Genomic DNA, 27,772 nt, shown 5'->3' with positions numbered 1-27,772 from the left:
GAGAACATGCAAACTCCACAAAGGGAGGGTCGGAGGTGGAATCGAACACGCATCCTCCTAACTGTGCGGCAGACGTGCTACCCAGTGCGCCACCGAGCCGCCTAGAGCTTAATAGGACACAGACAAATAGAGTACATCACGAAAAGGAAACATTTGGCATACGTTTCAGTGTTGCCTATTATGACCTTCCTGCTCGATGTTGGACCTAGTCCAGTCTCTTTTGTCCTCATCAAGCAGTAGACAGGAAAATGTTGGGGTGGGGGTGGAAGATTGAGACGACTGCTGCAGACCAAACAATTACCAATCAACCAGGCTTGGTTGTCTGTCAGATGCTTCCTAAGCACAACAAAGTCAATTTTGAGCAAGGGACCTGAAACTCCTCATGGGTGTAGGATAACATTTGCACAGCTCCCTTACACTGCCTCTTTTTTTATGCATGACCATATGTGCGGATTGTATGTGTGTTTTTCTGTATAATGTTAGCATTTGTATTTGTAGTTTAGCAGTGCAGGGTTTGATTCTGTGATTGGCTGGCAACAAGTTCAGGGTTTACCCTGCCAACTGCCCGAGTCAGCTAAGATAGGCTCCAGTGTGCCTGTGATAATGAATGGATGGATATTTAAAATAAAGATGAATGATTTCTACTATGATTCCGAGGGATTGTCCCAAGCTCTTGTCAAAATTATGTGAAAATAGAGTCCATGTTGAAGAAACTTAACATTGACTTTATTGGAAAGCTACGGTCAAACTAAGGGCATTGGATGACGATCCAGTCTCAAAGAAGTTAACTTATAACAAAACACAATAGAAATACATCAGCAACATTGTAAAAAAAAAAAAAAAAAAACACTGTGGGAGAATACAGTCTATATATTTTTTTTTACATTACACAAACATTTCAAAAGTCTCAAAGGCTGCCTTGAGGCAGACGTGATTCTCGTATGTTGAATTCCTACACACTGTTGGCCAGGCCCACTTTGATAGTCTGCACTTCGGAAATGTGGGACGACTTTTGGATGATGCGACTGGTGAGGGTGGACTGCTCAGAAGTGCAGCTCTGCCTCAGGACCGAGGTGGGCGTCGTGACAGGCTTCCTGCCAGGGATGTTGCTCCTTGCCATGGACAGGGGCTCCCTGTGGCAGCTCAACCCTGGAGTTTTGCCAAGCGACCTTCTGTTCCGACAGGTCTGCCCGTGGGCCAGACTGGTCAAGGCCACGGCCGCATTGATCTCTCGCCAGTCTTGGTTGTTTTGACTCTGCTGACCTCTTTCCTGAGGCTGACCACTAAAGAAAAAAAGTTGTTTTAATTGACAATCCTTGACTGACGGTAGTAAAAATAAAAAAACATTAATAAATTACCTGTCACATTTTGATGATGCATAGTCCAAAGTCTCTGCAAGGAAGAAGACATTTCATCAATTATTTCTAAACCAGCTTCCTTGATGGTTGTAATTGGAAACAAACAAATTACTGGACATTCACTTTTCTGGATTAATTATATAGAGCTCTTTTTTAAACACATTGCATTCGATACTTTTTGTGACCAAAATCATGATTACGATTGTGTTTATATTTGTCATTATCTTTTTCAAATGAAAAGTCCTCACTGTGCTACCCTCCGTATGTTTAAATCAAGTAAAACTAAGCTTCTCAGCGGAAGATTTAATTGCCCACAGACCAAAATATTCCATCCAGGATGTATTTAGTTGGCCAGGAGCCAAGAGTAACTATTGACTAAATCATGTCCGCTTTGTTTTTCTTGTTCCCTTGCTACTGAAGGTCCTCAAGCATTTTCCTCTTTTGCCGCAACATCCTTTTCCAAGAGACTAAATCTAAACCTCTCATTTTAAACAGCAAGAAAACATTGCTTTACCTCTTGCCAGTTTTAAATTGACTGCATGGTGAACTTGTAGTGAGGGTAATGAGAGGGCTTGCTGCTTTTTTATAGAGAGTAAATTGTCCAGTAGTGTTGCAGAACGACTTTTGATTTTGGCCTGGTCATTTCTTGACAAGGTAACTGAAATGAAAAGAGTAGCCATGATTTATTCTTTGTTGTTTTTGAAAATCAAACAGTCAAAATGCCTGTATCTATTGTTCTGTAAACAGGAACTACTTTAGTTACCTTCACTGACATAATTAATATGCAGCTATGTGGTTTTAATTGAAACCTCATCTCACAATTGATCTTATCCAAAGGACAAATTAGGTCCTCTAATGAAATGTTTCCTGACCTATATTGAGCAAAAGCAACCGTTATGTTAAAAAAATCTCACACCGAACAAAAATGTCTCCAAAAGTTAAGTCCTACCCATGTCATTATCAGAACAGCAACAGGTGGATTTTAAAAACAAAGGAATTCATGAATAGGCCAGCCAACACTTTATGAAATTTACCTATCTAATCTATCTCATCACAATAAAGCCCAAATGGAAGTTAATTTCAACCAAACAGCTGCACTGAATACAACATTAAGGCCCTGCAGCGCATAGTGAACACAGCTGGTAGGATTATTGGTGCTTCACCCACCTCCCTGAAGGACATTTACACCTCCCATCTCACCCGCAAGGCGACCACAATTGTGTGTGATGTGAGTCACCCCGCTCACACTTTGTTTGATCTGCTGCCCTCTGGGAAGAGGTACAGAAGCCTGCGCTCCCGCACCACCAGACTCACCAACAGCTTCATACTCCAGGCTGTTAGGATCCTGAACTCTCTCCACCCTCGGCTGCATAACGTCCTGACCTTTTGGGCCTTGCCTTGCACTACTCTCACGCTATGTTCTGGCTGTCTGCTGTATGCACACTTGCTCCATTTTTGCTCCTCTTTATTTATTTATTTATTTATTTATTTATTATTCATTGCTTTCGTTTATTCGTTGTATGTGCCTTTTTGTTTTTACTTTTTGTGTTGTTTTCTTGGATGTTTTGTAATATGTCTTGTCACCGTAACGCAATTTCAATCACTTTGTGTGTCTTGGCATGTGAAGAAATTGACAATAAAGCAGACTTTGACTTATGTTCATACCACATTATAAACACAGTAGCCTGTCAGAAATTTTTTATCACATCTAATATTGAATTACAAAGTCTGAAAAGACTCTGGAATTCACTAACTACTGTAACAGAAACATATCGATGTGGATATTCATTTATGAACAAAAAACTCGACGCTCAGCATACATTTGAAACATTGTGCTGCCAACTATTAGTCCAAACCATTTTTTTTTATTGCTCTGTGTCTTATAAAACACGACAGCCCTTTGAGACTGCTTGTGATTTAGGGCTATACAAATAAACTTGACTTGACTCGACGATCCTAGTGACATGATGGCCCTCAAGGAGGTATTGACCATGTCTTGTACAGGAATATAAACACACTTGGTTGTTTTGTGGAAATGTGAGGTAACATCATGTTTCCAGCCTGTGAAATCTTGACAGATATGCTTGAGGTGACCTTGTGACATCACTTTTTAAAGACGATCACTCGTTGACATATTTTTTAGCCTTCCTGCGCTATGCTAGCGCAGTGTTTTAATGGGGTCCGGGCCTGTCATAAATCTGGCAGGCTGACTTTCCACTTCAGTTACGTAGAGGAGTCGCAAAAAAAAGTCATCATATGAGCAGCAGGGATACATTAAAAGTGTTCACAAACATTTCAGTGGGTAATTAGTTCAAGAAAGTGCAGAATAGTCCAAAGGAAATATGATTTGAGGTGCATTAACAGACATGTTTAGGGGAAGACTTTTACGTATTACCCTTGAGTCAGTGCCGAGTTGATATGACGCTATGTGACCAGGAGCTAACAAACTTTTTTAACGAGCTAATATTTCATTTTATTTTTTACAAAATGTGTGTTGTTTACATGTTCCTTGCGGTGTAAAGAATTGTGGTTGGCTTTCATTGTGTTGCTAGGCTAAGTGAACCAGCGACTAACTTTAGCCTCTTATTTACACTAACAATAAGTCATAAATGAATTCACTGGCATCTTTTGGTTTTCTCAAATGTCAAAATCATCAGAATTACAGCTAATAAAATTAATTCTAATAATATTTTCTCTGAATCTTTCTTTGTTTCATCGAAGAGTGATGGAAAAATAAATTATTCAAAACTTAATCCTGTTTTTATCCTGGCAGACGCTGATCCATCTTTTCTTTTTTTACATTTGCCGTGAGTACAGTGACACTTTAATTATAAAAGCAAAACGAGTTATGGATATCAGTGAGGGATTATTTTACAATGTGATGATCCAAATTATGATCATTAGGCCTTGGAGGTGGTCTCTCAATGGAACAATATTGTCGTAAAAAAAGAAGAAAAAGAATGAATAATATACTGTATTTTTCGGACTAAAATTCACTCCGGAATATAGGTCGCATTAGCCATAAAATGCACAATAATGTGAAAAAAAAACATAAGTCGCTCCGGAGCATAGGTCGCATTTTGGGAGAAATTTATTCGACAAAATCCAACACCAAGAACAGACATGAACGAGCAACAACAGGCTAAACGACAGGTATGCTAACGTGACATTAACACAAACGAAGAGCTGAGAAAGGGCCTGACGTAACATTCAGTTATTCTAATAACTATTACATAAATAACACGTTTATAAAACCATCTGTGTCACTCCAATTCATTAAATCCATCGATCGTCCTTTATGTAAACAATGCCTCGTATGCGCCGCGCCGCTGACGTCGGACTCGTAAGTTGCATTTCTAATTATTCCACAGACCCATATAACGATATATAAAGTATATTTCAAATAACTATCATATTACAACAATATTATCAAACCATCTGTGTCACTCCAAATCATTAAATTCATCGATCAAATTCCTCGTCCTTTGCAAGATGGCGGCGCGTGCACACGCAGCGGCCTCTTTCCGTCCCTACCGATCGGTGTTTTTGTTCATTTAATAAGTGTTTGTCAGACAGTTTTATGTGTTTGTCTGATCATACCACGTTGCGCTACGAGTACGGCAGGCAGGTTCTGCTCGACGTCGGCGAAAGCGAGTTTTGCGGCGTTTCGGACTTTGATACAGGGACATTAAAGTCACTGGGACTACAATGCCTGAATCATCGCCGGACTCGTCTGCTACTCCTTCCCCGGACCAGCAGCGTCGAAAGCGGTGTGCGAGGAGGCAGAAGAGGGGAAAGCGCGGAGGCGTCCGGGCCAGGCTAGCGGCGTGCCCAACTCGCCCGGCCGTGCCTTCCATTCTTCTGGCGACTGTCCGGTCGTTGGACACCGGACTCTGCTGTGCAACTGGAGCGGCTGGCGTGCTATCGAGCGGACCGGGCACTTATTACTTATTCGTTGCTCTTGTCTGTTCGTTTTTATTCTTTGTGCTATTTGGTGCGAGTGTTGTGTGCTGTCTAGTCACCGTGGGACGGTGGGAAACGTAATTTCGATCTCTTTGTGTGCCTGGCATGTGAAGAAATTGACAATAAAGCGGACTTTGACTTTGATTCCACAGATCTAGTATATAACTATATTGTAGCGTTAACAAAGTCGACTCCCAGGCGTGCGGCGGCGTGGACTTCCATCCCCGGAGGTGGCTGGGCTTCTCCCGAGATTATTCCAACAGTGGCATTTCCAGCCATGTAGGTGGAAGAGAGTTCCATAGAATAGGACCGGGCGTGCGTAAAAGCCATGTCCGAGCCCCATCCACCGTCTCCGGACAGCCACCCGGCCGAGCGCCGGCCCCCGACTTCCATCCACGGAGGTGAAAGAGAGCTCCGTAGAGTAGGACCGGGCGTGCGTAAAAGCCATGTCCGAGCTCCATCCACCGTCCCCGGACAGCTACCCGGCCGAGCGCCGGCCCCCGACTTCCATCCACGGAGGTGAAAGAGAGCTCTGTAGAGTAGGACCGGGCGTGCGTAAAAGCCATGTCCAAGCCCCATCCACCATCCCCGGACAGCCACCCGGCCGAGCGCCGGCCCCCGACTTCCATCCACGGAGGTGAAAGAGAGCTCCGTAGAGTAGGACCGGGCGTGTGTAAAAGCCATGTCCGAGCCTCATCCACCGTCCCCGGACAGCCACCCGGCCGTCATTGTCGCTCCTCAGTATAAGTCGCCCCCCCACCCAAACTAAGGAAAAAAACACGACTTGTGGTCCGAAAATTACGGTACATAAGTTTGCTTTTCTGCAAATGGTTCTGCATATCTTTTATGATGCTGTTTATAATTCACATTGTCGGTTCAAGTGTCAGTCTGAGTGTTAGGGTTTATAAACTATCTTGATCGTATGATTATGTTGGAATGTAGACTAGAATTTGTTTTTTGTTTAAACCATTTACCTTTCCTTGACTCTGAAAAGTTTAACCATTCAGTTGTTGAAACTTTCCAAATGGTGTGGAAACACTTTCTTGCTTAGTCATCTACAATGCTCCACTAGTTTCTGTTTCCATGGCCTTGTAAAACAATGAGCTGGGACCCTCTGCACTGATTAACCAGTTGCTGAGGTGACCACCAAACATGTCCAATGTCACCCTCACCCTACTTGTTCTCAATAAATATGCTCTTGTAAGAGACTAACGGCAGAGTTTGTTCGAACATTGCTGTACCTACAGTAACGAACAGGCTCTCCACTTGCAAGTGCTTAAAGGGCATACTGTCTCCCGTGTGGTACTTGCAAAATGAGTTAGAGTGAGAACATCTCTAACATTGAGGTTGAACTGGAGGTTGCTGAAGTTGAAGTGTTTTCACAGACCATAACTTCACCAACACTGGAAAGATTTATTTGATTTCAGGGAAGCTGAGTGTAATAAAATCGGAACTTAACGCATTACTGAAAGAAATGAATAGTGGCTTCACAATTATAGAAATGTAACTTTTCAATGAGCGTGAAAAGGAGGCCAGGATGGAGAGAAACAAGCAGCCAGCGTGTACATGACTCGGGCAGAAAGCGCAACTGGGATGGAGCCAAATGGATATTAATGCTCTCGAGCTGCGTTCTTTCAGTGTCGAGTTGTCACTCGTTTGTGTGCCCTGCTGACAAACTGCTTTATTTCTTGATATTTTGGCTGAGTTTTTCACTTCTCACTCTGCGAAAAATAACATCTCAGACATTCTTTCATTGTCGAGGCCCAACAGGACATTTCCACCATGGCAAGAAGCTCAAGCAGAACAAATGGCACGTTGTTGCGTATGGAAATTATATTTGCAGTAGAAGAAGCCAGCTCCAATTCCATCCAAACTTTATATGACGGATTTTTGTGTTTGCAGGACTTTTTTTTTTTGTAATGTTCATGAAAAAAATTCTGGCTCTGAGTGTTTGGTTTATCATAAAAGGAAGCAGGGTGTCACAATTGTTAATGGTTTAATGTTGTATTCATTCTACTGACCACTTTTTTTTCGTCACTTCTGAACTTCTTTAAAACATTTCGACTGAAATTTTTTTTTTTAATTAGGCAGGCATTTAAGCACGGCAGAAAGTATTCAGATCACAAAATGGGCTAATTGAGATTATTTTATTTATTTTCCTAAATTTGTTGTATACATTTTGAATTTGTATCAGTATTTTTAAAATAATTTTTGGGCTTTGGATTTTTTTTTTTTTTTTTTTTGAGGAACCCCCTTGGCCACCCCTTGCCCCCACCCCCTTAAGAAAAAAAAAACCTAGCTCCACCAGTGGTGTGTGATGCTTTGGAGTCTCTTACCCATTTGGTAGATGAAGTTGGTGTCTGTGTCATAGGAGGACGCTGGGGACACAGCGTCTCTGTCGCACTCGTTTGAACTGAAGGACTCGGAGTGGCTCCGCCTTTTTAGGGCGACGTCATCCGCCTTTCCTGCCATCATGTGCCGCAGGGTGTCGTTCAGGTAACGATTCAGCAAGCTGCTCTTGTACTTTGATGGCGGCGAGGCGCTGTCGTCACTGTTGGCCGGGTCGGCCATGGTGAGCACGCCACCCTGGTTCTTTATCCCACACATGTGGGATGAGGATCTTCCTAAGTCTGGTGAACAGATGGGCGTTTGTAATGGACAGTCATCATCTGCAGCAAAGCACATGGACAAAAACCTTTTTTTTGCCTGTGGGCACTTGTTTGGCATGAAATCATTTTCAAAAGATTTGCTCACCATCTGAGTCGGTGTCATTGCTGCATACACTCAGTCTCTCAGCATTTCCCTGGATGTATTTATTATACAGTTTGATTCTTAGGGCCCAGCTCAAGTCTGGCTGCCTAACCGTGTTCTTCAGCCTCCGCCGAGCATTGGCAAACCAGTTTGACACCTAAACAGAGTTGGATGGTGAAAAAAAATGAAGACAAGCCAACATTTTGCCTGAAATTTGTCCACTGATCGGCCTCACCTGTACGAGAGTCATATGGGAGCCCAGAGCTAGCAGAACCTTCTCGGTCTTGGTGGGGTACGGGTTGTCCCGGTGTTTGTACAGCCAATGTTTGAGAGGCCGGGCCATGTCCTGCAGCACCTGTCTCTTGTGGCGAACTTTGACCCCACCCAAGCAAGATCTGGAGAATTTTGAAAACTCAGACTGTAGCAGTGCGCAACGTAATCAAATGTACCAAAATGTTGGCTCTAAATTTGGTAAAAGCTGATCAAAATATTGCTGCTATGCCTACCCGTATCTTCTGTACTTGGAAGAGTCTTCTTCAGTGGTCTCCTGGTATCGCAGCAGTTCTGCATTCTGACGGCTAGCCAAGCTGCTGTGAGCTACACAATTCAGTCTACTCCTCTGTTCATCCTCCAAATGAAGAAGAGTATCAGATGCCATCCCAACAACTGAGTTCATCCTCAAGCAAGGAGATTTCCCCCAAACCAACAGGTGCATCTATCGATTTACAGAAATAAATAGCTGCGGTAGGCTCCCATCCTGGATGAAGTTGAAGTCAGCAAAATGAGGAGAATAGTCCCCGGGCTTTTCTCTGGAGTACGTCAGTCACAGAGTGAGAAATGTTAGAAAAGTCAGTAGATGTCGTCTGGTTTTGTTGAGCAGCACTTTGGAGAATTCGGATAACGTGTTTCACTCCTGCCCATTGGTCCACCCACCATCCAATCAGGACCGTGAGGGGAACCCTCGCTGAGCAGCGGCAGAAGCGGCCCAAGATATGCAAACTATTGCATGGCAAACGTGGTTATTAGATTCTGTCTGCTGTTGAGCATGATCTCATATTTTCTACATGAGGCATACCAGCCTCTCACAGCTTGCGGTTTGACCAACAATCGTGTCAGCAAATAACATTGCATGTTTTACCAAGGGATTCGGGAGCTGGAATTACAAGTTTCCTAATAACCAGCAAAACCACCAAGCGGTGCTGCGTGCCAGCAAGCGAATCCTGCTTTACAGAGCAAATTGGGCCATAGTAATGTCAACACTAGTGCTGGAAAAATAGCACTGGCTTTGCTCATCCTATCCTCAGCAAGTGCTGCTTATTTTGTGTGCAACCATGTGCAGTGGTGTCTAGGGGTTGCAAATCTTTTGCACTGTCTGCAGTCGGTATAATTTTTGGGAGCTCTTTCCATTAAGTGGGACATATCATTTCAGTATGGTTTGGGACTGACTCGGCTCGTGTTACCATGCTCGACACTGATTTGCACGTGTGTGTAGGCAGGATGGCAAGAGGTGAGTGGTGTAATCGTGTGACATGATAGCAATGTGACACATTGTGAAATCAACAAAGAAGAGAAAACAACAAATTGTTACGATTTATTGTGGAAGAACTTAATGTTATTAAGAAGGAAGATTGTGTTCCTCTTGTTCCATTCTTGTAAAATTGAGGGGCGTGATGTTTTTGTGTGCAGGGTTTCACTCCACTACTAGCTGCGGATGGATGTAATTGAAAAATAGATATTTCTTCAGGTCAGTAAAATGTTTTTGTGGCTAGCTTCTATGTTCATTTTTGAATGAACTAGTCAAATGTTCAGAGGGCAAAGTAGAGCTGAATATCCTCATCAGTTTGAGAGTACAGTAATCCCTTGCCACATCGAGTGTCAGGGGTGGAATGGCAGAATGGAGCAGGGCAACCAAGTGCAGCTTGGACCAGGGTTTATTGGCGGAACTCAAAATACAGACTCGATAACCCGACATGACTTCACAGAACTAACATGACTTCCTCACCAAAACATACTTGAAAACGACACGACATCAAAACAACAGACAACAATGATCCGACGAGGGGTGAGGGGTAGACTGGATTTACCGTAATTTTCAGACTATAAATTGTGGTTTTTGTCATAGTTTGGGTGGGGGGGCGACTTATACTCAGGAGCGACTTATATGTGATTTTTTTTAAATAAATTTTCAAAATTCAAAAATCCGCGATGTAGTGAAACCGCGAAAAACGAACCGCGATGTAGTGAAACCGCAAAAAACGAACCACGATGTAGCAAGGGATTACTGTCATTTGAACTGCAAGTGACGTCACCATCGAACCCGCACCCTCCTAACTGTGAGGTGGACGTGCTACCCAGTGCACCACCGAGCCGCCTACTATGCATTTATTTATGTGTCTATTTATCTATTCATTTATGATCTATTTATTTATTAGACTAAGCGTCTTTCAATAATTTGACTTCCTGGCTGATAGTTAAATAGTATTGAATTCCAGTTGTGAAAAAACACATGGAGCAGATGCATCCCTCTTCTCCAGCAATATATTCCTCCTCTCACATTCCTCTGCAGTTGTCAGACGGCTACATGCTATTACACACCATTTAGTCTCGTCCCTCATCGACATGTTCCCTAGCTTGTGTGTTGATATTAGCCGGAAACACACCCACCTTTAACAGCCCAGAGACCAATAAAAAAAAAAAGTAGTACCCAAAGACATACAGTAGGTATATCTCTGGATGGGATGCAATGAAGTGTACATAAACTGAATGTGTGTATGTTTGTGTGTGTACACATTTCACAGAGACACAAACTCAGTTGCAGATGATATTTTATTTTAGAACAGAAACTGTTGGTTAACAATAGATTATAGCCGAGCCATTTGTTTTTATCTAGGGGGGAAAAAACTAGAAGGAAAATCTGTGATTATATATGACAGTAAAAAGTGAACTGAAAGCTTCCCTCGGATGCGGATTTCTGGATTTAAAATGAAGAAAAAAAACTTGGGGAGAAGACAAGAGACAGTTTTATTTGGAACATCTCATGTGTTCATAACAGTTCTTGAGGTTTCAATGGAAGACAAAAAACATATGGCCATGACCTTTAACCTAATTTTTTTATTTTTTTTATTAAAGGGTTGATCAAATTATTTGGGGTATCCAGCTCTCAGGTTGAATTTTCTGGACGTACCTAATGCAAAATATCACCTTTATAGAAGAACTTAGTTTGACCTTCTCAAAACGTTTGCGTGGACATTTTGCACAACTGGCTATTGACTGCAGCGAGCTTGGAAGAGTCAGGGAAAGGCATTGAAGTGAGTCCTTGTAAATGTCCTGCTGTGACTTTTTGACATTCAGCTGCTTGCACTCATGAAAGTGTAATCCGTCTAATAAACTCATTTACGCTGTTGAAATCGGTTAGAACTGGTTAAGAAGCAGACTTTTCATACGGGTTCATTTATAGTGCATTTGCTCAGTTGTCAGTTTTCTGTCACCACCAAAGCAACACCTCCAGAAAAAAATACATTTCTTTGATACTGATTTTCCTCCAAGTGCCCATCTGTCAGCACATTTATGCAAAAAAAAAAAAAAAATCTGTCATACTGTTCCCTCCGATGTCTTTTGACTGTCAAAACTGCATAAATAGTGCAGGGAGGGTTTCAAGAAAATCGGAAAGATTATAGGAAAAAGTCCTCTTGGCAAAGACAAATGTGTAGATTAAAGTTCAGGTCAGGCTTTGTATATTTTGCTTTCTGGATAGTCTCGTTATATCTCGGGATATATTACAGGACCTTTGGCAAATTATTGTGAGTATACCTTCATTGTGATGAATTATGTTTCTGCACTTTATGGACACCATTCATTTTTTTTGCATAGTTCTACGTGTCCAACGTTGTTGGAATAACTCTTGGAACGGTCTTTACTGTTCCAGCATGACCTTGCTCCAATTTCGGCATGTTGGATGAGTTTGGTGCGGAATAACTTGAGGGATCTCATAAAGGGTCTTCCCAGAGACGTGGAAGTCGTTCTATGAGATCTTTTATTTTCTTCCATATTTGGGTCTTGTATCTTCCTAAGTTGATGTGAGTATTCATAGCAGTCGACAGCGGTGAATGTTCTTCTGCAACACAAAAAAGATCTTTGACACTTTCTTGTCCTGTTTTCACCACGTTGTGTTTAATGTCATTCAATCATTTAATCAATCTTGTTTATTTTTTTCATACTTTTTAACCGGCATTTCCATGATTGAGCCAAATGATCCAAACCCAACTGACATAGTTTTGCATGTCCCGTTTGAAGTCAGAGCTGCAGCGAACATAAAACGAAGGCTTTTTATTGGATTGGTCCGCTGGCACCGTTGTGATCTCAGAGGGTGCCTGCAGATTGTCAGTGTTGTGATGAAATTACGTGGCTGCCACATTCTGCTGAGGTGGGACTTTGCTTCTGGCGGGACTTTGCTTCTGGCAGATTGTTTGGAGCCTTTTGGGGATCAGGCATATTGCGCAACTCACCCCTCCATCTCTTTTGAATACTGAAGACATAGTGCAGAAAAAACAAACAGCTAATGTTGTTTTATGATCCCCGAGGCCTAATCCACCGTTGCAGAGCCTCGCTTTGGGCCCATGTGTGCTTTTAACCTTTCTGTGAAGGTCGAAGCACCAAGAAAGCAATTACTGTCTCCCTCACATCATGCGGCTCCTTCTTTCTCCCAAAAACATTAACACCACTTTGTTCAAAGATTCAAAAGAAACAAACGAGGGAAAGAATACAGCCACCAGAAAAAATAAATAAATGAGGCAGCTCTTGTGAATAATATCAGCAAAGACAGATAACAATGAGTGAGTGTATTTACTTGGACTGAGCCCACATTCAATATTGAATGCAAGAATGTTTTCTTGTTTATGCCTCTAAAATGTACAGTCCCTACGCCTGCTACCAATAATATTTCTCTGGTGCGCTGTCAGAATAATTCCATGCCGATGTTTGCAACTTGGCAGAGTTGGGTTAGGTTCTGCCGCAAACTCTGCCCCCCCCCCCCCCACACACACAAACCACTCTTCCCAAGTTTTTTTAATTTAATGGTTGGAGCCGACGTTATTTCAGCCATATGCCAATAGAAAACTGGCACTGCGACAAAAAAAATGAGAAGATTGTCTAGTCAGCCAATTAACATGTTCAGGGACAAGAAGTAAAAAACTTTCATATATGACGGAAATTGTGCTTCAACTTACTTATTCACACATTTGGAAGCAGTGGTGTGTATTTTACACTTCATCATTCAACTTCACTCATTCCAGCTGGCCAAGGGCCGCAACTCCTCCTCCTCGTCGTTGGCGAGAAGCAAAGCCACTCTGCGGGAATCCAGCGAACCTCTTCCTCCTGAAGCCGCTGGAGATCCGCTTTAAGCTCTCTGAAGGCCAAGGTGATATCGCCGTTCACCATCACCTTGTCAAACATGTGACCGTACTGAGCTTCCATGATTTCGGCCGATTGAATCATATCTTTAAAATCTTCCTCCTGTGGAGAGAAAACACTCGGATAGAATAATTGTTCATAGTTAGCCTGGAGGTGAGCCAATGTTCTCCAGGAAATGCTCCCGAAACGATGTAGTTTCTTACCGAGAACATCCTGACTTGGTTGGGCTCCTCTTTATCACAGATGAATTTGGCTCTTCTCCTGGTGAGGCGTAATTCCTCGATACGCGGGGGTTTCACAAAAACCACGTATGGTTTGAATTCCAGTGTGTAGACATGCTTCAGTTTCTAAGTGTGGAAAAGAGCAAACGAAGGTTGTCACTGGTCATCAAAGTTAAGGTCTTGTTGTCTAGACAAGTTTTAATGTTCTTTTTACATTTTATTGATAAAACTTCTTGTTTTGCAATTGAAAAATGAGATGTGTGAGCCACAACTGCATTTGCACCATTTTAAGAGATCCGGAAATCTTTTGGTGTGGGCGTGGTCCACAGCGTTTAACATTTGAACATTTTACTTGTCACAGACTACAAGTATCAAATAGTTTCTCAAATTTTGATGGACGCTTTTTTCCCTTGTTTTGCATTGGTCCCGCGTGTTATGATAAATTCTCAATGCAGAAAGAGAGATTTTTTTCATTTAATTTCTTTTTCTTTCTTTTATTTATTTATATATCTTTTATATATATATATTTTATATTTATATATTATATTATTATTTTTTATTTCAGTGTTGTACATTATTAAAGCAAATGTTTTTGCAGACGCTATCTAGCGTCACAATGTATCTTTTTATCACAACAATACTATTTGAGTACAGTACGGTGTTTTCTGGACAGCTCATTACTCACGCAAGGATGCACATCCAGTAGGCAAATTTTGCCCTCAGCCATCACACGGTAAACAGAGTCCAGATTTGTTCCATAGTAGTGGCCTCTGTATGTCCCGTAGTCTATAAGTCTGAAGGTAGACATTAACGGGGCCAGACAAGGACATAAGAGTTGCAAAACACAGATGAATAGTAAGTATGGAACGGCCAACACACGTCAGACTCCAGTTTAATGTACCTGTGGTTGAGAATGTCCTCTTCAAATTTGTGGACGGATACAAAATGATAATCCATCCCTTCGCTCTCTTGGCTTCTCTTTTCACGTGTGGTGTCTGGAAGAGAAGATAATGGCAAGAACACTTCCCTTATAATAAATGTGACGCATACATTGAAAGTGACCAGATTGTTTTTTTGTTTTTTTTTTGGCTTACATGGTATAGTTGTAGCATAGAGGTCCGGATCTGAGATCAGGAGCCTCCTCTTCAGTTCATTCACGCCAACACCGCTGGGCCCTCAAGGCAAAGAGCAAAAACAATGCGCTGTTTATGTTTTGCAGTGGTGGATGGTCAGGACAAGTAAGGTCATCTCGGCTTGTCCTCACAGGGCCAGAAATCTGACATTAATTTATATGATTTAGATTTTTAATTCCAAAAAATGGCAGCAAAAATGATTCCGCGCGTGCACTTGAACAATAAATCCAGCATCCCATAGATTTGATGATCGCATCTGCGTTTGCCATCAGAATAAAAGGAAAAGCGAGCAGAACATTCAGACAGATGGAGCTCTGATTTCATGCTGTTTTGAGTCTGAGAGTGATTCTCCAACCCATCTTACTCCTTTTTGTGTCTGCCTGGGGCATGATTAATGCCCCAGACAATCCATAGCATCACATCTGCAAAGTTACGTATGTCATTGGGTGAACACAGGCACACACGACTTCCGCAGCCTTGCATTGCATCAGTCTCTTTCGTCGTGAGAATTCCTGAAATGCTTGCCTTTTCCATCACAGTGTTGAAGGGACATTCCAAAATGTAAAGTTTTTAAGACCCTACACCACTAATGACTTTTTCAGAAGCAGAGAGAAGAAGGCGCATGGTGACGTGTGGATACTGTCTACTGACCTTTTTTCTTAAGTTACATGACATTTAACACCGGTAGTCATTTCCACCATCTTATGCGGGGCATAAAGGAATATTGTTTTGTTCAGAGTGCGTGGGAAGTCTTTTCCAACCTGCTCAAATATTATCCGGCTGGTCCTACTTTAAGTATCCTGGTTGTGGGTTTTTATATTTCTCAATGCCAAAAGATTTTTAATGATGACCTCTGGCCTGCACTGCAGACAATTAAATTGAGTCTTGAGTGTGGATAAAAATCCGACCCAATTAAAAGAGATTCAAATCCAAGCTGCTTTACGTCTTCCAATTGGCTGACATTTGGAGGGATTTTCTTCACAATCTATTTGTTCCCCTTTCACCTACCTGTCTTCCTCCCTAAATTGCTTCAACCTTCTCCTGTTTCTTTGTGCTTGTTTACTGATAACCTCTAGTTTTGTCAGAATATTCAGACATAAAAAGACCTTCAGCAGAGCTTAACGTAAACTCTCAAGGGAGCAAAAAATACATAGTCCAGACCTTCAGGAGTGGCAGAGAAGCCAAATCTGGGGTGGGCCATTGCACAATTTAAAATAATACAAATTATTGTGAGTGTTTATATATATATATATGTGTGTGTGTGTGTGTGTGTGTGTGTGTGTGTGTGTGTGTGTGTGTGATGGGATAGGATCATTTTGCATTCATAACGAAGAACATAAATCTTACTCAATGCTTTATATTCTTCCCTTAGATCAATTTCAACTTCAACTGTGGTAAACAAAATGTGGTGGGCATGACCCCAAATAGAGCAGAGCACAAGGTTAATTATATAAAAACGTAATATTTTATTAATATAAAAAGCAAAACACTCCTGATCGAAAACGTTTGCATCCTCAAGTCATACTTACCAAGCAAGACAACCAGTTGCTGTCTTTGTCCACAATCTTTATGGGAAGGGATGACTTCTATGTAGGTAGGAGCACAAATGGACTCATGAACTCCAGAGCTCCACCTTTTGGACCGAGCTGCTTCTTTGACCCAATTGCTCTTCTTGCCCAGTCGGAAACTCCTTCTTAAACCAGCTGGAGAAAGAGTGAGGCCTTAAGCTTTGTCAGTCAGTTGGTACTGGTGTAGGTCAGAGCAGGTTGCATAGCCACTTTAATTATTTATTCTACACCTATGGTTATTTGGAGTGAGGAAGCTGATGCACCCTGAGAAAACCTGAATATGACGCACACATGCTCCCCAAGTGCAAAAGAATTTCATGCAAATCTGAAAGCACAGAAATGACCATTTTTGAGAAAAATCGGGCTCAAAAGAACATCAACCCTACATGAGAACATTCCATGCTCACTCAACTCCCAGTCTGTATTTAATTTCCATCATTTCATGATTAGACCCTTTTCCAAGTGACCCGAAAGCTGAAAGGCGTTGGAAATGTATCTTATCTGCATATGATGGCTGCAATTCCACTCACATTAAAGATTGAATCTACTCATTAATCACATTGCTTGTTTGATTTCAAATCCACTGTGGCAAAAAATCACTAACACTTTTATTGGCCCAATAATTCTGGACCGACTGACTTGTTTAACATTTGCAGTGGCTCCAACTTTTACACAAGATACAGTAATGTTACTAACAATGCCTCATAAACCGTTTCCATCCCAAACGTGTTGTCATTCAGCAAGTCAACAGTCTTGGACGCCAAAGGGGGGCTCAGGCCCCCCAGAATCAAAGAATCCGAGTGTGCCAGAGGTGATTTGTCCGCAGTCTGACAGCCAGCGTCTGCCATGCGCCTGCGGTTTGGCCCGTCTTTGCCTGGACGCTCTCTTTCATGACGTTAAGTACCGCAGCAGCAGTCATGCCAGGCTTTCTTTGACACAGGCTGTAATTTGACTTTGTAAGCACATCTCTCTGTTTCCTCTCCTTGCACCATCACACGGTGAGTGGCCATCTCAAGCATTCTGACAAAGTTACTCTATTGTTTAGAGTCAAAACATCTTGACACCTCAAATAAAACGGTTTGCTGCATCTCGGAGGATTTGGCATAGGTTGATAAAAATGTAAGAAAGCCAAAACCACTATTTTGATCAAAATAACGTTTGGTATCAACTTGTGGCTGGAAATATTATATAATTTTTAGCAAAATGTTTTATCTTTAAACTTTAACCTACGAACAAATTAATGAACCAACAAAAGAAATGAGCGAACGAACGAATGAACGAACGAACAAATGAACGAACGAATGGTCTCTATGGAAAAAGTTACTGAACTGCATCATCCCTTCTGCCCTCTCACACGTGATCCAAAGTAATTCAGCCTCTGGCCTCAGACTAGATAAAATGCACGTGATTATTTGCACATAATTATAGTGCAACTCGGATTGCACCGATTCGATACGATTTTTACAGTCAGGATTTGGGCACAGTAGCTCACACTTTTTCTGCTCACGCGCGCACACATGACAATTGGCGCAAACGTTTGATGGAGTCAGATGGGGAAACTAGCGGGCTCAAAACCACATTTGCTGTTCTTATCCTTTCCTTTAAATCGTTAAATCCATAAAATGCTTCATCAGATCAAGACGCCTCTTCTATCTGTTTTTCTTGGGGACGTTAGTTGTGACTTGTCATGTCCAATTGCCCCAACTTGTATTGTGTTCTACTCCTCTTTCCAGTATCATTGGGATTTATGTGGAACAAGTCAAACATCTTACCAATGTGGATTCCAGTTATAGCTCCATAGTCAACATCCTCGTCAACTGGAAAAACTAGAGTGAGGGGAAATCGTGAACATAAAGCTCTGAAATTTCACGCTCAAAGTATTAGCAAATGTTCTCACGCAACTATTTTGCTTTGGAAATTGTAATTACTGTTGGCTTGACAAATGCTCTACAGAATTTAGAAACATTAATAATTTGATTACGAGTGTTTAAGACATTCGACTGAATCAGCCACATGTTGGGAAAAAATACAGTGGGGACATTGCAAGAGGATTTGTTTTAGCAAGTAAATCTTGAAAAAATGTGTGCTCTCTCTAGTTTTTATTTCTGTCAGGTGTCTTCTAAGGTCACATAATGGATTGCTTTGACTTTGGAGGTTCCCGGTTGTTTGCGCAAGTAAATGTATACACACATCAGATCAGGTGTCATTCCCCCCTGAACAAGTCAAACTTTAGTATTTAGTTTACAGCAAGGGTGTGAAACTCGAGGCCCGGGGGCCAGATGCGGCCCGCAAAGATTAATTGTGCATCGATTTTGTGTCAATAGTAAATTAAAGATTGAGTTCACTTTTTTTAAAATAAAGATATTATTCACAATTTTATTACCATTCATTTTTTTTAAAATATTTTAACAGTTTTTACAACTCTGATTTTGAAACTAGTCATTCATCAGTTTGTTGTGTAGTCATAATGGCCCTCAGAAGGAAACTATGACTACAATGCGGTCTGCAAAAAAAAGTTTGACAGCCCTGGTTTACAAGCTGCAATTGATAAGTGTTTTGCTCATTTTGCCAGTGATTTGGGAAGAAAATGTTTGCAAATCACCTGATGCCTTGACTTGCTGCTGTCCGAACAAAGTTTGGGGTCGCTTCAGTGCAACTCTCCTAAAGATTGTTGAATTTTAATCAAACAAAGTACGTTGTGGAATGATGACATGATGGAAGTTTTTTACCTCTCCTGAAGCTGCTGCGAGGGGATGAGCCCCGCTCGTGTGTCACCACCCCCGACATGGTAGGCTTGCCACCAGGTGTCGTCCTCCGTAGTGACAATCTGGAGGATGTTGCCTCTGTTAAAAGCAATTGCTGCATCCTTGCATGGGACAGCGGGATCCTCACTGGGGTTGTAGTCAAACAGAGTCCTTACAAACAGCTAGGAAAAGGAAATTATTTTTATTTTTTTTAAAACAATGACAAATATCACAATATCTATATTCAGACGTATGCGTTTCCTTATCTCATCATCTGGTGTGTTTGACTTTGAGAAATAACCATATAGTCACCGATGATAATTTGCCTTCGTCTATTGCGCTTAATTAATTTGACACTTTCCATAAATTGCATAAATCTAATGCATAATTACACGGTGGTCGCTGTCATGATTGTGGCAGCACTAGACATGCCATGACACTTTTCTTCATCTACTTTTACTGTAACCAGATGAGCAGTTGTGCACATAAAACCACAATGGAGGGTTCGTGTAAAAGAAAGAGATTACATCATCTATTGTACCTTCTTATTGGATTGCACTTCTTGCTTGGAAGAGGCAGGAACAATTGTGAATGTAACGTCACCCTGCGAGCGTGCCTGAGACACATGAAAGGAACAAGTCAGGAAACAAAAACAGATTTCCCTTATCGTCATACAAGACTTGATTGTTACTCCTGTGTTTGTTCGCCGGGCATGAAGTGCAGCTGGGTGACATTAACTTTGCATTGAAAAAATGTAAGCAGACCTAGATCTGTCAAAATGTCAACAAAAAAGTGGAATAGTACCGACAGACAAGGAAAAACAACGAAAAAGAATTTTAAGTGTCTTTGTAGTGGTTAGCCAGCATCAATACCTTGGCACAGGTTATAAAAGGCTAATGCAGAAATAAGAAAAAATCTTTTGTGTTTTTGTTCAGAATTATGGAGCGTATAGTCACCCATGTCAGTCAGAAATTTGCCTTATGCACATATTCCTTACTCATTGACGCAATGCATTTTTTAAATACTGCATTAGTCTGCATCGTCTTTCTGCACAAACACATCCATTTATACAAACATGACTTCAGTATCACAATCAATAATTCCTAACTTGTGTGCAACTCTAATTTTCTCATGTGCCTAAAATATTCTAGTTTGTCTTTGCCAGCCATCTTCACATCTGCATTTTCCAAACTCAATCATCAGCATGCAATGTCAGGCATATTTCATGCAAATTAGGAGGAAAAGACAATTTCTTAGCATATCCATTGAAAATGTTTTTGTCCACATCGAACTAACCATTTCTTGGCTGTGTAGGTTCAAATTCTTATGTTTAATATTTTTATTTAAAAAAAAAAAAAGAGCAAACCTAACATGAAATTAATCTTACTGACACGTATTGTTTGCATAGCCAAAACGAGAAATACTTTGTTGGTCTGTCTTGTGTTGTCCAAAATTTGGAAAAACTCAATGAGACATTTTGTTTCACTACACACAACTACAATTACATTTTGTCATAAACATCATCCAAAGAGCCAAATGTGGAAACAGAAAAAAAGAGTTTCCTTTAGTTTTTGAGTAAGTTTAGTGTAAAATGTATTGTGTATAACTAATGTGACACCACTAGACATAATAGTCCACCATTGTTATTTTGATGCTTACGTATTGTGTTAGCACACATTCTCAGTTTCTTGTACATTGTCTTCTGAACAATTAGAGACTCAGTAAATGTGGGCCTTATAACCCAGCCCGTTGGGAGTTTGGGAAACACTGATGAAAATAGACAAAAGAATGTTTATCAATTTGAAGCAAAATGTGCCTGCAAAGCACTGAAATGCAGTGAGACTAACCAGCAAAGGAAGAATTTCTTTCGGCTTCCTGCGATCCAGGGAGACGCCGTTGACTTCTTTTAGCTCATCTCCTTCATGAATCAGACCTTCAGAGTGGTACATATTATATGGATCATAAGCTTCAGTAAAACGCTTCTCCTTTGGTAAACAATCGTAAATCCTTATGCATGTGGTGATTTTTAAATACATAAAAAATATAAATAATGAAATGAAAATAAAATAAATAAATAAAACTTTAAAAAATATATTTATAAAACGGATATGTGTACACAACTTTAGATTCAAATTTCAGCCGAAAGAAAAGAACATGGAGCATCACAGAAGAAATCTGGAGACTCTTAATGTCAAACATGATTGACTGACACTCTTGAGTAACTTTAAGCTTACCACTTTTGTGGGCAGCACCTCCTCGCATGACCCTCGCCACAACAATCGCCCCTGTGGATTGATCCTTCTTAATCGTAGCACCCTTCAACATGTGGAGAGGAGCAGAAGTGTAAAGTCAAACAAAACTAATGTAAGATTCTTAATAGGAGTCACTTGATTCAAATGAAGGTTATTTGGGTCAAGATGGAGCCGTCAATGTAACCCTGGAAAATATTATCCAAATTATTTTAAATATACAGTGAAAATCAGACTGGAAAAAGCATCTTGTGTACTTGACAACAATCATCCCAGACTGGGGTGTCGTCCCGTTGTGTGGAAAACATGTTGCATCAATCAAAACAGGCATGTCAGACAAAGGTCACACTTTTTCCAGTTAGGTTTTGGGATCAATACAAGTGTCTGTTTCCTATTATTGCTTTCATTCTTCCCTTCATAGAGCAAAGAAAATGCCACTCATTAAGTGAATTACTGCATTTTCAAATTTACCCTGAATGCTAATCATATTAGTAAATAAATCCACGATGAAGAAGTATATTTCAAATGACCACAGTCATTTGAGAAATCTTCCACCACTTCTCTTCCATGCTCTCAACAGTTGTCAAAATTATTGAATAGGAAGTAAGACTATATGATAAGAAACAAATGCTTTACTTTTGATGGGAATCCATCAAGGATTAAATATGTAGCTGTGATTTTCAAATGAACTACTGGACCTGCTCAAGGAACAAAATCTGGGAAATGTTACTCACAGCAGACAACCACTATAAGTGCTTTATATTAGACCTTGGACGTTGTAAATCCACAAAATTCAGGTCCTTTTGATTTTAAGGAGAATAACAAATCTAGAGGACTTTGCGGCCTTGGTGGACTTGTGTTCTTTGAACTTTCATCCTTGTTCAGTCCAGTTCCACCTGATCCAGGAAATTTCCAGATACGAGTGACAGTAGATTGGAACATGGCAGAATAAAATGTTCTGGTAGGACCAAGAAAATTAGTCATGATTAAAGAGCAACCTTGAAAGTTAATCTATATCAGACGCAGCAGAGGGATGAGCTCAGTCGACATTAATGTGACAAAATGATCGAGTGATTTCAACAACCAGATGACCATACTCAAACTCTGTTTCCATGTGAGATCTGTAGAAACAATGACATGTCACTTTCACAACATTGCTGAGAGAACATTTTCGTGTGTATTTTTCTGCTTTATGTCGTGACGTGCGTGAGTTTTCTTTTGTGCCCGCCTGACAATATAAAAAATAAATTAAGTATCTAGTAGCACACTTATATTTTCTGTACATGTATATTATGCTTTATTATATTACGATACATTATTGCTATATTATTGAATTCCCATTAACGTAGACATAGCTACTGACCAGCGGCTCCTTGGTTTTAACCAGACTGACAATCTTCAACGAATCTTCTCCGTCATCTATAATACCCTCAGGTACTTGTGGCAGAGTAGGCTCATAATCCCTCTGAGCTACTGCATCATGGACGAATATAAGACTCTGCCAACGAGAACAAAAGTACAATCACAATGTGGAAGATAGACAGGCATTTTTGTTTCATATTAAAGAAAGAATGATGGTCATTTAAAAATATATTGAAACCTTAGATATTTAGATGGCAGGTGCAGCTAAGCTTTCCTGACAAATCAGAGGTGAATAAGTGCAAACATTTGAACACGTTCTCTTGGCCTGTCTGACCCATTACAGCACATTAGGTCGACAAATGCAGCACTTTCTGTTCGCAACATGCCAAATGTGATTATGTTTAGAATGCACAGCCAGCTTGCGGGCCACCTGGAAGAACTCCCGACACCACCAAGTGGGTCTACTCAAACATCGTGTCTTGTGTCATGTGTTGAGTGCAAAACAGTGGAAAATATAAATATATGCCGGTCATCTATGACTATCATTGCCGAGAGTATTCGGCATGTGAATGTTTTTCTCAGTTGGAAGTATGTACATATTACCATAAATAATATTTCAATATCTGCCTCTAATCGTTAACAGTGACTCGGCAATCTGTCATTTGGTGCACTTGTTGTCCATCAACAGTTGCTCTGCTTAGACGCTGCTATTACCTGAGACGTGCCTGTGACTACAATCAAGCCTTTTTAAAAAACAAATACTATATCAAAACAGGGTGTCGATCCTAAGTACGCTCGCGTAGCTGAGCTTTGGCCAAGAACAAGCAGGTCATTAGGACTGTTCAAACAAACTTTCTAGTTGTCAATTCACTCGTAGGACAACTGTGTGGAAGGCCGCCTCCACATCAGTGAACACTAATAAACACAAGTGAGAGGTTAGGGTTGATCGAAGGCAGCAACCCCTCATTTGGACAAAGAGGGGCAATCAATTTGAACAAATTTGTTATTTCACATGACCCATATGAGAGGGAAATGGTTTCCGAAACCAAACTTGTAATTGCTCTGAGCGCTTCAGTATCCCTGTTCACTCACTAAAGAGAAAGTAGGCCTTAAGCTTATACTGCTTATTTTTTTGTTGCAAAACTCTTTTACATTGTTCATTTATCATTAAGCATTTTGTAAATGTTTACAACAATGTTTGTAGATGAAATAGCCACGTCATAATCCATTAAACAAGGAGTGTCAAACAAATTTTTGTCGCAGGCCACATCGTAGCCATAGTTTCCCTCAGAAGGCCAAAAATTGTTCAAATATTTTAAAAAGACTAACAGTAATAAAACATTGCTTGCAATATCTCTATTTTTTAAAAGTGAAGACAATTTGTAATTTTAGTAATGACACAAAGTCAAAATTTGTCTTGGGGGGCCACATAAAATGATGCGGCTGGCCGTATCTGGCCTTGAGTTTGACACATATGCATGAAAGCAGATTTTCTTTTATAAAAGGCCTTCATTGATATGAAGGCCTTCATTGATGGAAACTGTACCTTGAAGTGAGGTTTACAAAAGAGGGCAAAAAGTTCTTTGACTTCATCTCTCCATTCATGGTGAATCAGCTCTTGGAATAACTGGAAATAGAGAAAAACAGACAAGAGTAGTTTAATATTATGAGGCTCACTTTATTTATGGTAGCTTTTATATATGGGTCGGGTGGGAACCAGAAGTGATTCAGACGACAGCAGCACATCATTAGTACTTTCAATGTCCCCGTTCAACTCAAGTTGGCCACGAGGAAAAAAAAAATCCCAGAAGCTCCGGCTTCTTCAAGGCTACACGACAGCTGCGGCGACAGATAAAAAAGAGCGGCCTTGACCGACAGTCGGCTGGTGTTTGAGCGCATTCGCCCACTTGTCAAGCGTGTTACTCTAATGACTTCTACTGCTTCAAGATGTCCAGGAATACTCTTGAGACACAAGCATGAAGGTCATTAGTTTCCACTGTGAGCAAACAGGAGCGTCTCTGAGGGGAAACAGGCTTGTGGTTTGGCCATTCCAGTAGGTCCTGATGATTTAAGCCAGGCGGAGAGTCAAAATCAGAAGCAATAAGACAAGGATCGGAGTTGATGGTCAGTATGGAAAATGGCAGGCCTTATTGTCCATGTGACACGCGGGTGGAAAGGCCGCTTTGAGATATTCAAGTTGTATTTATTTGGGGGATGACGGGAAAATAGGATTGAAGTTTATTGTATAGGAAACGTGTAAGTAAAACATAAAGCGGTCACTTTTTGGTTCTTTTATCACAAACAAGGTATTTTAGGTTGCATTACCTGACGTTTCGGCATGAACTTCCGCCTTCATCAGAGTGTGCATTACCTGACATGTTTCATGCCGAAACATGTCAGGTAATGCAACCTAAAATACCTTGTTTGTGATAAAAGAACCAAAAAGTGATTGACAAAGGAAACAAAATGAACTTAGTACAACTAACATAAAGCGGTGGTTAGGAAAGATGATGCGTATCACAGATGGGGTGTGCCACTATAGGTAAACATTGGGAGCATGTGTATGTGTGTGTGTGTGTGTGTGGGCGCTGTCACTTCTTCTTAAATGTGAAATTAATTGTATTCCTCCAAAGTGAAACATTAGACAAAATGAGTTTAACAGCCGGTGCACTGTCCTCCATGACCAAACTCACCACATCCAGATAAAAAAAAATAAGTTTTATCTGCTTCCAGACACAATTCACAGAGTTTAGAGGTAAATTTTCCTTTTTAAATCCTGCGCTCTATTCATTGCTTCTGTGTTACAGTAAAATGATCTGGATTGAGGAGGAAACTATTCAAACCATGACAAATTTTTCCCAATGCCTCTGTAGTCATCCCATCATCTGTAAGCAGTGTGATTGTCTGCAAAAGATGTTTGGGAAGAGTCGCTTACAAGTGAGGCCAGGCTGGTTGCATGCTCTTGGATGGGAGTGGGTCCTCGTTTCACAAAGAGCCTCAGCCGCTCGTGGATCTGGGAAGCAAATTAAAGTGCAACAATTAATATTACTATAAAGTAAAAGGGCCAACACACTTTTGTCATTGCTAAAGCTAGCTTTAGTTTATTTTCAGCTGAGAGTAAGCTACTTGATTTTAGGCAAGATGGTACATATAGAAAAATTAACATTTACATACGCATTCATAACTGTCGTAAATTCAGAGTCTGTAAATAACACGGAACATTTTTGAGTCCACCGCTGACCTCAGAAATGGGAGTTGCTCTTCCTTTTTCTATATTTAGGGCCTTTTTATCCTACACTTTAGTTGTTTGAATTTGATACTGGTTACACATTTGGAAAAAATAAATGCATGCATGAAAATCGTTATCATAAAAATGTAACATAACCTTAAAAAGGAGGTGGAGTTTCTTTTCCATCAGCGTGCTGTGGAGGAAACGGTAGTCCTCCTCTTGGTCGCTTTGAGATACAGTGCCAGACATCACTGTTGACAAAACACTGGAAAAGTGAAAGTACATTTAAATTGTTAAAATGGGGGAAGTGTGGTGAGAAAAAAAATAAAATCTCAAATGTAACTCACCTCACCTTTAAGTTTACAGGCGTTGTTTCTTACACAGTATATATAACCTGCTTCAATTCTGGCAAAACTCTGGATTCTTATATATTTCTTCACATTGAAAAGTAAAAAAACCCAGAATGAACATAAATGAAAACTTAGATTTTTTTAACAGTCAATGAATATCTATACAATAACTATACATTCAATAGGCTACGAATGAAAAGTAAACAATGCATCTTCTGAGATATTACTGCCCCCTATTGTTTATGTGGCATAGTTCAGCATTGAATACATTGTGAGAACACTATTGGGTACTCATTTATTGTTCAACCCAGTGTAAGATGTGTTCTGTAATAAATATTACTTTTTAAAAAAAAATCAAATTTGCACGATAACAATTACTTTATAGTTCGGAGTTATTTTAAGATTTGTAGTGTATTTTTCTATTAATTTTAGAACAAACTAATCAGTGATCATTTCAGTGTAGAGAATAGTTGCACTCAGTTCTGATTGACACTGTTATTATTTAAAATTACGTTTGATGTTGTGGTGCGGAAATGCGCTGCATTATATTGTAAACTGCCTTCATACATACATCTGAGTTTAGTCATTCCATGTAGAGTTCAGTAAAGTTATACACAATGGCAAACACACCTAAAATATTCAACAAGGTAAATGTATACCTGTCTGACAATTTCAATCAACATTTAGCAGTATTATTTTAGAAGAATCTAACTTTTAACCTGTATGGTATCTAGTTAAATAGTAGATGTGGCAAGGGATAGCCAGTGTGAATGCCGTTGTAAAGTTAAGCAAAATCGAGCAAAATCACACTTACCAGTCATGATAAGTGGAGGATACGCATGCAGGTCACACAGTTTTCCGCACTTACTTGCACAGAGTGGTCGTAAAGTCTTTACTAGACAGATTGTAAAACAGAGTCTCTTCAGTCAATATATGTCGGTACTGACCTAAATCAAGCCAGTAGACAATCAATACACCAATTATGGGGTGGTGAACATAATAGCCCACACTTGTTCATTTTCCACACACACACACACACACACACACACACACACACACACACACACACACACACACACACACACACACACACACACACACACACACACACACACACACACACACACACACACACACAAAATAAAAAATAGATCTGAGCTGCACCAAGATAGGGTTGCTCTCTGAAATCAATAATTTTATATGCATGTTTTTGGAATGCGGTAGGTAGTCGGGGTCAATTCAGGACAATATTTTTTTATCTTATCAATCGTCCCAATCCAGAAGTTATTTCAAGGCACATTGACCAGCTCAAAAACTGCAATGAAATGGAATTATGGAATTAGCAGGATTTATAGAAGTGGTAATAATAAAAGCACTTAGTGGTGAATAACATACTATGTTTACATCAACAATTAAAATGGGCCGACGTGGGTGT

The 27,772-nt window shown here is 40.5% G+C and overlaps 2 protein-coding genes across 6 annotated transcripts; both read right to left on the bottom strand.

Moving 5' to 3' along the window:
- Positions 1 to 952: 952 nt before the first annotated feature.
- On the bottom strand, positions 953 to 8,748 carry LOC147046646 (homeobox protein Mohawk-like). The gene is made up of 6 exons (XM_085929185.1): positions 8,579 to 8,748; positions 8,308 to 8,467; positions 8,076 to 8,229; positions 7,658 to 7,990; positions 1,359 to 1,392; positions 953 to 1,283 (listed from the first exon to the last, which is right to left on the bottom strand). Exons 1-6 carry the CDS (start codon positions 8,746 to 8,748, stop codon positions 953 to 955), a joined length of 1,182 nt encoding a protein of 393 aa, XP_085785311.1.
- Positions 8,749 to 10,971: 2,223 nt separating this feature from the next.
- LOC147046645 (MAGUK p55 subfamily member 7-like) lies at positions 10,972 to 27,373 on the bottom strand. 5 transcript variants are annotated; one of them, XM_085929799.1, is made up of 18 exons: positions 27,206 to 27,373; positions 26,144 to 26,238; positions 25,694 to 25,771; positions 24,305 to 24,385; positions 22,760 to 22,894; positions 21,382 to 21,463; positions 20,995 to 21,080; positions 19,689 to 19,763; positions 19,133 to 19,329; positions 19,006 to 19,064; positions 18,176 to 18,229; positions 16,365 to 16,538; positions 14,797 to 14,877; positions 14,604 to 14,697; positions 14,388 to 14,496; positions 13,685 to 13,828; positions 13,298 to 13,583; positions 10,972 to 12,186 (listed from the first exon to the last, which is right to left on the bottom strand). In XM_085929799.1, coding segments are annotated over exons 1-17 (1,788 nt in total). In that variant the 5' UTR covers positions 27,207 to 27,373; the 3' UTR covers positions 10,972 to 12,186; positions 13,298 to 13,340. The 5 variants fall into 5 exon arrangements, with proteins under 5 accessions (XP_085785925.1, XP_085785926.1, XP_085785924.1 ...); XM_085929800.1 differs by lacking the exon at positions 10,972 to 12,186 and adding an exon at positions 12,228 to 12,597 and having other exon boundaries at positions 26,144 to 26,252; positions 27,152 to 27,373; XM_085929798.1 differs by lacking the exon at positions 10,972 to 12,186 and adding an exon at positions 12,228 to 12,597.
- Between the last annotated feature and the right edge of the window lie 399 nt (positions 27,374 to 27,772).

Source organism: Syngnathus leptorhynchus, chromosome 14, assembly GCF_054491065.1.
Source record: "Syngnathus leptorhynchus isolate UIUO chromosome 14, UIUO_Slep, whole genome shotgun sequence".
NCBI classification, from domain to species: Eukaryota; Metazoa; Chordata; class Actinopteri; order Syngnathiformes; family Syngnathidae; genus Syngnathus; species Syngnathus leptorhynchus.
This window is presented reverse-complemented; position numbering and strand designations above follow the sequence as displayed.

Coding starts and splice junctions, on each gene's coding strand:
- LOC147046645 (XM_085929799.1), bottom strand. Junction 16,539..18,175: donor TATAACTGGAATCCACATTG/GTAAGATGTTTG, acceptor CTCTTTCTCCAG/CTGGTTTAAGAAGGAGTTTC. Junction 14,497..14,603: donor GAGGACATTCTCAACCACAG/GTACATTAAACT, acceptor GTCTACCTTCAG/ACTTATAGACTACGGGACAT.
- LOC147046646 (XM_085929185.1), bottom strand. CDS start 8,748: ATGAACTCAGTTGTTGGGATGGCATCTGATACTCTTCTTCATTTGGAG. Junction 7,991..8,075: donor CAATGACACCGACTCAGATG/GTGAGCAAATCT, acceptor GCTTTGCTGCAG/ATGATGACTGTCCATTACAA. Junction 1,393..7,657: donor CAACTTCATCTACCAAATGG/GTAAGAGACTCC, acceptor TCTTCCTTGCAG/AGACTTTGGACTATGCATCA.